Source organism: Saccoglossus kowalevskii, chromosome 5 (assembly GCF_978046115.1).
Source record: "Saccoglossus kowalevskii chromosome 5, keSacKowa6.1, whole genome shotgun sequence".
Classification (NCBI taxonomy): domain Eukaryota; kingdom Metazoa; phylum Hemichordata; class Enteropneusta; family Harrimaniidae; genus Saccoglossus; species Saccoglossus kowalevskii.
Window position 1 is genome coordinate 24,932,401 of NC_140645.1, and position 14,374 is coordinate 24,946,774.

The window sequence follows — 14,374 nt, forward strand, 5'->3', positions numbered from 1 at the left end:
GTTCTGGGCTTTGGAACTATGCCCAGTCTAGTTTGGCCAAAAAAGTGTCAGGATCGTTGTTTGCGATTAAGAAAAGTATTTCGCAATTTGACGGTATTGATGTAAATATTGCATTTAAAATCTTTGATGGTAAAATCCTACCAATTTTAATGTACGCTAGCGAAGTCTGGGGCTTTCACAATGGCAATCAAGTTGAAATTATACAAAACAAATTCTGTCGATTTATATTGAAAGTCTATCATAATGCACCAAATTTGGCTATAAGGGGGGAGTTAAGTAGGTTTACTATTAAAACGTTTAGACTTATTAGGATTTATAAGTACTGGCTTCGCATTTTATCATTACCCCGACACAGACTGGTATATTTATGTTAATGTTTCAGTACCATGATGCAGAAATGGGTAAAAAGTGTTGGGCCCTGAATTTAAAAATGTTACTTCTTTCTTATGGCCTGGGTGAGACATGGTACAACCATATCTTCTCTAATTTTGGTGAATATTTTTGTAATTTTTGGTAAAAAAGTTATATTTTTGATTTCTTGTTAAAAACCGCAAGTCCAATTGCTTTGATATTGCATATAAAGATGCTACATGTGGACCTTTCTCAGATTTGTTCATTTCGTGATGATATCTTCAATTCTCTAATTTTGGTGAATATATTTTGAAATTTTTGGTAAAAAGTGATATTTTCGACCTTTTGTTAAAGTCCAATTGCTTTGATATTACATATATAGGTACTACATGTGAACCTCTCTCAGATTTGTTCATTTCGTGATGATATCTTAAATTCTCTATTTTTAGTGAATATTTTTGTAATTTTTGGTAAAATGTGATATTTTTGACTTCTTGTTAAAAAACGCAAGTCCAATTGCTTTGATAGTATATATATAGATACTACATGTGAACCTTTCTGAGATTTGTTCATTTAGTAATGATATCTTAAATTCTCTTATTTTGGTGAATATTTTTGTCATTTTTGGTAAAAAGTGATATTTTTGACTTTTTGTTAAAAACCAATAGTCCAATTGCTTTGTTATTACATATATATTTACTACATGTGGACCTTTCTCAGATTTGTTCATTTCGTGATGATATCTTAAATTCTTTCATTTTGGTGAATATTTTTGTCATTTTTGGTAAAAAGTGATATTTTTGACTTCTTGTTAAAAACCAAAAGTCCAATTGCTTTGATATTACATATATAGTTACTACATGTGGACCTTTCTCATATTTGTTCATTTTTGAGATGATATCCTCAATTCTCTATTTTTAGTGAATATTTTTGTAATTTTTGGTAAAATGTGATATTTTTGACTTCTTGTTAAAAACCAAAAGTCCAATTGCTTTGATATTACATATATAGGTACTACATGTGGACCTCTCTCATATTTGTTCATTTGGTGATGATATCTTCAATTATCTAATTGTGATGAATATTTATGTCATTTTTGGTAAAAAGTGATATTTTTGAATTCTTGTTGAAAACAGCAAGTCCGATTGCTATACATACTATACATATTGTTCATTTTCTAATGATATCTTCTGTTCTTTAATTGAAATGTGCATTGCTAACAGCGGAGCTATCTCAGCCGACTGGCTGCTTCTTGGCCTTACTACTATATTTCCACAATTTATGTACCATTTTCATTCGTATTTGGCACATACGTCATACATATCAGTGTGTTTCATAATCAGATCAAAGATCGTTGAATAACGGCTGTTTTTATATTTTACCATATTACTACTACAAGGAACACGTGTTTTGATGTAAATAAACAATCTGTTGCATACGCCACTTGGAACTCAAGTTTCAAGGACACGCTCGCGTCAACCCCTCCGCTTTAATATGGCGAGCACAAAGAGAACTTTTAAAAAATTAACGGGGACTGTGTCATTTTCAATGAATTGTTTCACCGTGTTTCTTTTTTATTATTTATGTACAGCCTTGCTAAATCTCGCTAAACATTCAAAAGAGATAATGTTTGCACCTGTTATCTATATTTTAAAATCGTTTTTTGAGTATGTTCCACTATTCACAATTCTACAAAATTTTAACAGTCTATAGCCAAGACTGTTTGGATAATAAAAAGCAAAACAAAAAAATTCACTCCCAAGTGCCCACAAACCTGCATTTCTACCTAAATTTACTTACACGATTAGTAAGTTGGTAACACCATTGGATACTGAACTATTGTTTTGGCCTATGCCTTAACAACACTAACAGGGTTATTTGAGTTATCTAGACTACTCATCTACCTACTCATGTGATTAATTATACATAATAATTTTTCAAACGTGGTTTTCCATTCTATATTCAGTGTACCAGCACTTGTATATTACATAGATATTATTGTTGTTGACAGTTTAACAGCCAGAATATAACCGAGCCATTCCCATGGATAAATGGTCATTTAAAAGTAAACAAGTATACAGAATATGTGAAAATTACCATGGACTACAAATTCTCTTTACTGTGGAATGGCAAAGGACGCGTGGCATCAACCCTTGACACATCTATGTTAGGTAAAGTGTGTGGATTAATTGGCAACGCCGATGACAATCCTGTTAATGATATGCAAATGAGAATGACAGATGGTACATTGGAAATAACTGATGACGTAAACACATTTTAAGAAAGCTGGCTCGTTTCTGGCAGGTAATTTCTTATCCTTGATTATGTATCTCAGACCTTAATACATATAGTCTGTTCATGAATGACTCGAAATTGTAAAATTACTAAATTATCGTATTTACAGTTGCTAAGCATGGTGAGTAAGAAGACGAATACGACGGCAATTGCATGATGTAGACGCTAAATTATCCAAAAAACCAACGCTATCTTTTTGGGTGATTCAATACGGGATGGTATACAAAATAAAGTAAGAGAAAATTAAGATGATGTGTATGTTAGGTATTCGTATTCAATAAACAAGCCGAAGCAAACTAGCTACTTTAAGCGATATGGACATATGCTACGTATGCTGTTTTCAGAGCTCTGAGCCCTTACCATTGTCCACAATGGTTTATTTTTTTGTTCTTTTCTTTCTAATTGCTATGAGCTGATCTGAATATTTTGTATGGGCACGTGCACGTAAATGTGTCTCGGCATCACTATTGGAAAACAGTAAATATATTTATATATGTGTACCGTATGACTAGTAGCAGTGGACGTAATAAGCTTGTGACAGCAAGCCAGCTCGTTTTTTTTTTTTTTCAAACAAACAGCTTCCATATTTATCGAATACCAACCCCAATGAATACGTAGAATGCAAAGAACACAACATTTTCCTACTTAACATCGCTACTATAACAGTGATACATTTTCAATGATCATTGTTATCAAGTATTTCGTACCCCGTGCTCAATCTATTTTCAATGTTTCCAACAATTTGCATGCAAGATACAGTAACATTATATAGAAGAGTTTAGCTGTGGAGCCTAATTGAAAGATAATAACTAATAATAATATTAATTTCCACTGAAGAATATAATAATAATCAAACGAAAATTTCAGTTATGAAGAATGAAAAAATGCAGAAAAATGCAATTCAAATAATACACAACCGGTTATTACCAGACAGGTCTGCTTGGTACGAGTGACATCATGGGCTACTAATTTTCTCAAAGCGATGATGAGTAGATAAACCAGCTATACAAATAAGTGATGAGCATGACCAACTCTTAGTATCAACATAACCGAGAAGCAGGCTAAATATTTCCTATCTAATTAATGTAGTGTAGTGTTAGTAGTGTTTTCCTTGAATAATCATAACATGTTAGTGATTTTGAATGTACCTTATTGAGACCAACATCGTTGTGTTTGAGAAAATTTGAAATTGACTAATTTCGATTCGAATTTTATTTTGCATGTTATTTTCATGATTTTTATTGAAGAAAAAATGTGTTTGCTACACCAACTAATTCACACGTTTTTCTTTATTACTTTTTCATATCATGCAAATCCAGCAATACAACATGGGAAACAGGAATGCCTAGAAAAGGACATACAGTTAGTGCAGTACAACTAAAGCATTGAATAAGAGGTCTAACTAACATAGCACGATCATATAATGTCATGTGACCTTATTAATATGCTAATTTGCAATATTACAAGCACTGTTGCAGAAATGAACATGCAACATGCATCATGCAACATGCATCTATCAGGTAAACATATACGGGCAAGTAATCTCCTTAATATGCATATATGTTGTACCATTTTTGTCATGTTTTGCGTAACTGTAATACACCAAGCAATATATACAAAATTGTAATATGGTTTAGACAATGATTGTGATAGCTTATTGAATATGTATCATTCATATATTGAATCAAAATATTGCCTTTTCACTGTAATTTCAAATATAGTAACATTTTCCAAAGAACTTGGCAAATCGGAATATACAAGTTATACTTGTTTGATTTAGAGTTTCAGTCTGATGTATCGCAAACATTCCGTTCACAGCATATTTGTGACATTCTCCGCAACTTTCATGAATGCTACAAGACAAAACAGCGAATGACAGCAGCAAGACAACAATCTTGAATGAATTGCTTTCAAATAAGTACTTGTATTAAGCAGATAATATATACTAGTTTGTGCTGAATAACTGTATTTTTCATATACGCAGGAGCAATATTAATTATTATTATTCAAAGTATTATTCAAATATGCTATTTAGCGCACTACACTATGTCTTGGGCGCTTTACACAATTATAATTACTGTACAATTATGATTGAATTATGATTAAAATTAGTATTTAAAAGTAGCTGTTGGTGAGTAGAAACGAAGTGACTGAGAAAAATGATCGAAGCAACAAACGAAAAAGCCCGTCGCTGTTTGTTTTCTTAGTTGAAATGTTATCTTGCCGAGTAGTTGACTGCTCGTCGATTACCTAAGCGTACATGACGGTCCATATAAAGTCACAGTAGATTTTTCCTTTAATAGTCTTAAGTGATTAGACTTTGTATTTAATGCCATATTAAATCATTCTCATGTACACGCTGTACTATTCTTGTCGCAAACTACATTGGTATCCCAAAACAGTCTATCCAAATAGGTATACCGAGATTCACAACAGATATTATTAGCAATGTTTAGAACATCGTTTAGGAGGTGAACCAGTCCCTGAACACCGTTGACACACTGCTTCCAACACCGTGAATACGTCGTGTGAACACGTAACCCTTATGTTAAGCGCACTCTGTCGTCGACTTATTCATTTTCGATCCAGTAATTCGTGTAAATTTAGTTTTTTTTTGTGTGGTTTTGCACGTATCAACTTATTAATTATGCTAAGAATGTGATAAGTTGTTATTACTGTTGGTCTTACGCGTGTCAGTGACTGATTGATGATCCAGAGTTGATTTAAGCTGGATAAATTAGATTTTCTAAAAAATACGTGATTGGCAACTATAATTTATGGCCATTTGTTAATAATCTCCTGATCTACGTCATTAAAAGGAGCGATAAACTGCGGCGTATTTGTGACATGTTTTCCGTTTTGTTTTGTCAGTGTCAAAATACCATCGAGTTCACATGTCACAAACACGCCGCAGTTTATCGCTCCTTTTAATGATGTAGATCAGGAGATTATTAACAAATGGCCATAAATTATAGTTGCCAATCACGTATTTTTTAGAAAACCTAATTTAACAGAGAACAGGGCAGGGCGTAAAAGTAGAAGACTCTTTATTATTTATTTTAATATATACATATATATGTCTCGTTGTTTAGCCGGTACCATCACCGCGGTATCAAGGTAAAGCCCAGCGCGAGGATATGGCTGACCACAAACATGGATGATTACAATACCCCTCTCCCCATTGGATGTCGTTAGCAACGTCCCTCGCGTTTGTAGTCAGCCACACCCCGAGTCTGATGCCACACAATAACATATCAATATAAAAACAATATTTTATAATATTAATACAAGGCATATATGCATTTACAATTTTTATAATAATTAGAACAAAAATACTACAAAATAACCTCACCCATGTGTGCACTCTAATTTTACGTTGTTTATATATATTTAACAATTTATTTTAAAATTTCATTCTGTGTTTCATAGTTAATATGATATAACTCGTCCACAAAGTAACTTTGAATATTCCTTTGTGTGTAGAATTGTATAGAAGAGATTCGGGTGGATAGAGATAACGGAGGCGAGATAACAGTGGCTTGAGCAAGTAACGAGCTTTATTACACTAACATAAAACAGCATCTGAAAAGTACAAGGACAATTTCTCAATTTATAGGAAAATGGTGCATTCTTGAATTTAGGCGGGAAGAGGATATATTACATGTTTGTAATAGGTCAATAAGGAAGGGATCTGATTGGCTAAAATATATACGTTGTGATAGGCTGAATCTTTCGTATGCAGAATCCAAAAGTTGCATTAAGCTCGAGTGCTTATAATGATTCCCGATACTTTGTTTAATTATTCGTGCCTTGTATATTGCAAAAACAGCTACTGATATGATGAGATTAAATAGATCTGACTCATATGCCAATGTTTTTCAAATCTAAGAATGATATGTCTAAACTTTATGGTATATTTTATTTTTGAAATATGGTTCCACAATTTCACAAAGACTCTTATTTTACTGTGAATTTAGTGAATGAAGGAATGGAATATTTCTTAGCAAGTTTTTAGTCACGACACTTGTGACATCGATTATCAATGTTGGCAGGAGTAACAGAATCGTTAGTCTAACTAGATCTGTATAAAAAAAAAAAAAATTGTCTTGGACGAATAAAAATATTGACACTGTATTGATAATGAGGATTTCTTGTATGTTTTACTGGGATGACACGCTTTCAACATTGAAACAGACAGGCGTGGGAGTCTTGCTAGGCGAGAACGTGATTGTCCATTCTCTGCAAATAATGTAGTCAGTGATGAGTTTCACTTATATTTTTATACAGATCTATATCCTGGCAAATTCATTGTGTTGGTGAGTACTACTCACAATCTATATGTAATCTCGCCAAATGTTTTTATTTGTCTATTATGTAACAAACCAGTATGCTTATGTAGCCGAATAATATAACTATTATATTAATTTCATTTTGCTCTACTCCTTAACACTACACATTTTGACACATGGGATGTATATTATTGTGCCTGTGGCTGATATCTCGACGGCCATTTGCGATTAATGGTTATTATCATCATTATTATTATCATTAAGACACCCAATATATTTGCATAAATGTCGTTTCGTGTCAATATCATTTGCATTTGTCGTAAACAAAATTCACAATATTCTTATCATGTAATCTAGATAGCAAATTGAATTCATCATTGAAATCGTGCCCAGTTTTAAAACCCATGGTTATTTTTGTATATTCGCCAAAGTAGTGATATGTTATTCTATTTCCGAATGTATCCTCTGCAAACGGGAAAAATCCATACACAGAAACCTCGTCACAGAGAGTGAGTGCAGCGACTACAGTCTTCATTCCGCTCGTCGGCGATTTATTCAAATTAAGTACCCTGAAAATTAAAGATAATATCATTCACTATTATGCAAATTACAATTATAAGTAATTAATATGTATTATATCACGTGCATGGTATAATGATAAATAATAAACTTTGAGAATCACAGTGTGGATATATAAATCTCATTGTCATCTCTCACATTCCAGTATGCCAAGCTGACCGGGAAGAGCCGATCACGTGGAATGAAATAAATTACAATATACCAATCAGTTTATGCACATCACATCGGTATTTCACTGTAATAGCGTATGTACATAGGAATTCGGATTTAATTTGGACATCGGAATGCAATCTGAATGTCAATAGAAATGCAGAAAACCATATTGATATTTTCACTTGAGCGGGGCTAGCAGCTGACAAGATCGCGTCCATTATAATCTGGTAACAAAACACAATTGAAGCGCACAAATCGAAGTTGGATGGACGCCGCACTACAGTGATGGTCGCTGAAACCACGGACATGTAAATCAACAATCGATTTTGACAAGTAAACTACCAAATTCCAAATGACAAAACAATTATTAAGAGTGAGTTTCAGAGTATATACAGATTTGTCTTCCCGATGTGACAATTAGTCCTCCCAGCTGCGCCTTGGTGAATAATTGACACGTTAGGGAGACACATCTTCATATATTCCTCCGCTTCAGTTATTAATTGTAATGATTGGTTCTTGAGAACCATTTTACATAACACACTGATAATCTCATGAAATAGAAAAAAACATAGTTATATGATATAACACCCAGACGTGATATATTCAGATTTTCTCAATAGCACATAGATATACTGTGTATATTTCATTACATTTCAAGTACGCTGTCACCATATTGTGTAAAAGGATATATTTAAAAACAAATATGTGACCAATAAATATTAAATTAGATTTGAATTCAAGTATTACCGTTTAACAGTAGAAGTTAAGTCAGTATCTGTGGTGTAAGCAAATATCGCTGGTATGTGCAACGTTGACCTCAGGTAGTTGAGATTGGTTTTCCAAACGTTCCTTATTCTGCTTGAGAAAACACCAGGGTACCATATTATGGAATCATTCAGGTCCTGACACCTCCGACGAAAATCTTCAGGCATCCAGCCATTTGTTGAAAAGTTGTAAAGTTCAAGGGCCGTTTTTTGATACACAATCATCATATTCGTTTTGTATCCAACATCCCGAGTAAACTCACTAATCGCTGGAATGTTACAACGAATAACAAAATTGTGAGAATTGATTTCATCTCCACATCCACTGTTCAAAAGAATACCACTGTTACCGATAACTGCACATCTTTTTTGTGGGGGTAATTCGATCGTTGAATTCATTACGACTTTTGACTGCCTTTGGATAAAATCCATTTCGTCAACTGGCTTGTCTTTTTGGTAGACCCTAACCAGATACTTGTTTGGTAGAGTTGTGCTGATATTCTTTCTATTATGCATAAAACGAGAAATGAATGAATAAATTAGTACAATACAGGCGAGCCAATGCTGTACTTGTGTTTGTTTGTTTGTTTGTTAGTCCGTCAGATATCTGATTCAACGGCACCAATAAGTCGGTTTGTTGGTGATCCGCTCTGCTAGGATTGCCCTTAAAATTACGTGTGTGTGGGGGGGGATGCGTGCGTGTGTTGTAACAACGTCGTGAAGACTTCAATTTAACTTTACACCGACTTGTGACGACCGGACCTACATTGTGAAGCCCCTCACTATTTTTATAATTTATATTAATATTAATCGAATTTAAGTCAAGTTTGCGAAGCTTAGGTTTACTAAAGGGGGAAGGTATGGTTCAATTTTTATTGATATTAATATAATTGTACCATACCTTCCCCTTTACTAAACATAAGCTTTGCAAACATTTCTATGTTCAGTCACGGGATATTCAACTTTTATTAAATTAAACTTAATTGAAACGCAATTCTACGTTGTATTGCATCGAATTGTAATTCCCTATATAAGAACGCGTTTTAATAGAGTTCATATCGCAACTATATTAAAAGTTAATTCAACGAGTGTCGATACAACAATGGTACGACGTAAATGTGTGTGTCTGTGTGTCGTTTTCAGTGTTTTCACGTATTATTTTTTTCGCCTGGGTTGATTTCGCTCAAACTTGGTAGGTAGGTCTAATCTTCACGCTAGTTACTCGGTAACTCTGGAAAAAAAATCTGCCAAAAAAATGATTTTTAAATAGCTTCGCGCCAAATGTATCTCCTCCCACAACTTAGAATTAAACATATCGGACAGCTCGAGTGTGGGCACAAAGTTACTATTTCATTTTTTGTTTTTGTTTTTTTATTACCGAGAAATTTGACCCCAATGTTGGGGTAACTGTTCACCATCAACAGCTTCTGAAGTCTTCTGTGATTTTTTGGCTGGGCTGATTTAGTTTAAACTTGGAAACCAAGTCCCATCTTCACTCTAGTTAGGTTGTAAAATCTGAAACAATTGCTGGTTCATCGTTGCCATGGCAACAACCAAAAAACTCATTTTTAATATCTTTTCGCCAAATGTATCTCACCCTATTATTCTTATATTAAAAAGCTCGGACATGACTTACTCTACTTAGCTTTAGCATGGGCACAAAGTTACTTACTGTTTTTTTTATATCTATTTTCATTACCGATAAATTTGACTTCAGAGTTTGGGTAACTTTTCACCAGTAGCGTTTTTTTTTAACTCTTCTGTGATTTGTTTGGCGTGGCCAATTTTGTTCATATTGGCAGTCACGTCAAACCGTCACTAGTCGGAAAACATCCTCGCCCGCAGCTGTCTTGTCAACAGCCAAAAAACTGATTCTTAAATGCCCCAAACTTATTACTTCCTACCAGTTTTGTAATAGCAGTGTTCAAATTATCATGCTTTTTATTTTGGTTAAGTTGAGCACCGACGCAGATCACCGGCACCGACATTGTTACACTGTATCAACATAATCCCAACGCAACTTTGAATAAAATGTAAAAGCTACGCCCACTCAAAGAAACCTAGTCAAGAACATACAATCGAAAACTGCTCGGAAATATTAATTATAACAGCAGAATACGTGCTAGTAATAAAGTGAAGTAACTTCTAAAGACTGAATGCTCTTTAAGAACTTCGTATACGGGCCCAATTGTAGTTATAAACCGACATTAGCTTCACGTTCATGTTTTATCATAACAGCTGAAAATATGGTGTTTGTTTGTTTGTTTGTTTTTGAGCGGAGCGGATCACCAACCAGCCTACAGGCTTGTCTGTGTGTATGTGTCATTTTCACGCATTAAATTTTCTGTGATTTTTTGGGCGGGAGCGATTTGGTTCCAGCTTGGTAGGCAGGTCGTGCCATCATCCTATAGTTTAGATGGTGAAATCTTAGAAAAACTTCTGGTTCACCATTGCCGTGGCAACAGCTGAAACACAGATTTTAAATACCTTGAAATGTATCTTCTCCTCCAAATCTTGCAATAAAGCAAAAACAAAATTGTTCATTCCATTCAACTTGAGCGTGAAGCCAAAGTTACTATTGGTTTTGTTTGTATAGTTTTTCATTGCCTAAAAATTTGACCTTGAAGTTGGGGTAACTTTTCGCCAGAAACGGCTTTTTTAATTTTTCTGTGATTGTGTTTTTTGAGGAGGGCAACATTGGTCAAACTTAACAGGCAGGTATTACCTTCACTCTAGAAAAGTAGGCAAATTTGAAAAAAAATAGTTCCCTCCTACTGTTGCCATAACAACGACCGAAAACGTGTTGGTCGTAGCTACGCGCAAAATGTATCCCCGTACAAATATTTGAGTCAAAATCTCTAATTTGCCTTTACTGAATTGACACGCACACGAAGCGCAATAAACCTGTATAAAAGTCTTCTGTCTGTGTGTATGTTCAAACTTGATCACTTGAGTCTGGTTACAATGTACTCTACTTAGGTAGAACACTAATCTATCGCATGTTTTAAATGTTTAAAATAACATAATTGCATTGGAAGTGCTATACAACAATACTCACACTATATTTGATATTTCCCATTTTGATTCATTAACAATTTTTGCTCCAGTTTTGTTTGTAAATAATTCACCGTTGCTGCTCCTACAAATAGAGGAGAAGGTAGAGATGAACATTAATAATTAAACATTTATTTAACATTGAGTTTACTATTTTATGGTCAGGTTGACCAGCGTAAACACCATATTAACTGTTCTGTTAAATGTGTATTGCTAATGAAAATAGTTGAAGACCAGATACATGTATGTGATTAATGTTCAAGATTCAAGTTTATAGTAACACAACTTAATCAGAATAACGTGTACGTTGCAAAATGGAGTGTCAAACAGCGTTTGCCTGTGGTTGAAGGTTGGATATTCAATAAAACATATAAATACAGGAATGACGTAAATCAAACATACCCTCTACTGAATTAATTGATATCACTTACATTGGTATCGTTATTTTGTTAATATCTACCACCATTAACCATTTTTTGACAGTATGTACGAAAATATCAGTGTTTCTTAACTTGATCAAATAATTAATCTGTAATCGATATTCAAATATTATTTGTACCTGGGAATTTCCATCAATGGGTCAGTATTTTTGTTCTTGTTCACTGCATTGTTTTTATTACGAATATTAAATAGCATAAATAGCATGCAGCCCAAAACTATAAATACAATAATCTTATATGGGTACTTCATTGTGAATCTGAAAGTGAAACAAAAATAAAACAAATTAATGTGTACTATTCTTAGACAAATCAAAAAACAACTGCAATGAATCTATGTATAGTAACCCACATGTTACATAGGGGACCGTGTAGCCTAATATCCCCTCTACCCCTCCCCACCTCCAAACCAAGTCACATCAATCTTGATATGGAAACAAACTTTAACGTTGGAAAAAGTTAGGTATAATATTTCAATGGATTACAAAATCTACTTCTCAAAACACAATGCGATATAGCAAATCAATAGCATTTATTTTAAACTTGAATTTTGAAATAAAATCAGATGCTCAGATGCGGATGCTCCATCCCAATTTACCTCAAATTATATTTTGATATATTCTGGAGTATAATGTCGAGCCTACTCAAAAACATGTGATATTTGTTTTTTTGAAATATGCCTATTAATTATTAATGTAAATGAATAGTATTATAATTATCTTATGTCATAGTATATACCTGGGTGAAAACCCATCCATATCAACTATGTAATACGAAGATGTAATATACGACTGCTCGTGAGTTCTTTGCCTTTGGTTATAGACCGAATAACAATTACAAACATGTTCCAATGACAATAAAAGTAAAAAAAAAATAAAAAAAAAAAAAAAAAAAAAATAAAAGCCAATAAAAGAGTGAAAATTTATTTAAAAAAAAAACGCTGAAAATGGTTATAATTCCTTCGAATTCGAAACACGAACGACGCTTAGACAAGACACTAAGGAGATTCGTAAGCTAAATTCGGTAAAATGTCTTCTTTGTTTTGACTGTTCGATTATGATAAAACCGTCATCGCCTCTAAGTAGTTATTTGTGGAGCTGGTTGATGTCATGAGCTGTATTATTCACTCACCTTTGGTTCGGTTGCGTAGCGATGCAGTGTGGTTTCTGTAGCGGGTTTTAAATTCATTTCCTGTTAGTCCCACATATGTTTCACACTTGTTGTTGTCTTGCCGTTTGATATTAGCTTGGTAAACCAAGGCCGATTGTAAAAAATGTCCTTCTAAGGGACTTTCAGATTTCATACGGCAGTTACATAATCTGTTAATCTCGGTACTGGGTGTATTGGTGTTGGCCGCTGTAAGTTGTTGTTTGTTTTGATTGCAGATTATTTGCTTCACGTTATTCGTACAACTGTAGCTCAATTTGATGGTGTTACGGCTGAACATTTTTCTGAGTTTGTTTTCCTGTTGGAAACACTTATCAACCAGTGACGCAGTAAGAAATCTGAATGTCCCTTAGACGGAAATTGTTTACAATCGGCCTTGGTTTACCAAGCTATTACCAGACGGCAAGACAACAACAAGTGTGAAACATATGTGGGACTAACAGGTAATGAATTTAAAACCCGGTACAGAAACCACACTGCATCGCTACGCAACCAGTCATTAAGAAACGCAACAGAGCTCAGTAAATACTCTTGGTCATTAAAAGACAATAACATCGATTATGACATTAAATGGAGAGTGTTATCGCGTGCTGCATCATATAATACTTCAAGCAAACGTTGCAAATTATGCATTAGAGAGAAATATATTATAATTTTCCAACCACGATACTGTAGTTTAAGGTAGAGATGCTGGTTCGTGGGCACTTGGGAGTGACATTTTTTTTTGCTTTTTATTATCCAAACAGTCTTGGATAGAATTTTGTAGAATTGTGAATAGTGGAACATACTCAACAGACGATTTTAGAATATAGATAACAGGTGCAAACATTCTCTCTTTTGAATTCTTAGCAAGGTTTAGCAAGGCTGTACATAAATAATAAGAAAGAAACATGGTGAAAAAAAAGAAATGAAGGGATCTCCATATTACGCATTATATTTAACTATTTACAAAATGATAATACATTTAAATTTGGAACTGTTACATCCATTTTAATTATGAGCATTAGCAAACTTCTTACTGAGTGAATTGTAATGCAAATTAGCAATTATCTCAGCTTCTTTTTAGTACACATCCCAGAAATTTAAAAAGAATAGCTCCTAGACGCTTTGACCTTTTGTTTTGAAATTTTCACAAATGATTGACAATGTGTTTATCTTCAAAACGCCGTCGGGGCATTGTTTTTGGTTGAACAGTGTTACAACAATCGTACAGAAAACTAGCCTGGGTGTTAATTATGCATAAACTTGAATTAGTGAAATTTGAGCTGCTGCCCTGCAAAATTGA

At 33.8% G+C, this 14,374-nt stretch overlaps 1 protein-coding gene across 1 annotated transcript in view; it reads right to left on the bottom strand.

Annotated features, from left to right (window-relative positions):
* Positions 1–6,185: 6,185 nt before the first annotated feature.
* The window catches only part of LOC102807233 (CMP-N-acetylneuraminate-poly-alpha-2,8-sialyltransferase-like), a 30,231-nt gene continuing 22,042 nt past the window's right edge, over positions 6,186–14,374 (bottom strand). Inside the window, exons 2-5 of the mRNA XM_085499267.1 lie at positions 12,045–12,182; positions 11,490–11,570; positions 8,415–8,936; positions 6,186–7,504 (exon numbers count right to left, since the gene is read on the bottom strand). Coding sequence (XP_085355393.1) covers positions 7,240–7,504; positions 8,415–8,936; positions 11,490–11,570; positions 12,045–12,175 — 999 coding nt within the window. The 5' untranslated portion in view covers positions 12,176–12,182 and the 3' untranslated portion in view covers positions 6,186–7,239. The remainder of the gene's footprint in view (positions 7,505–8,414; positions 8,937–11,489; positions 11,571–12,044; positions 12,183–14,374) is intronic.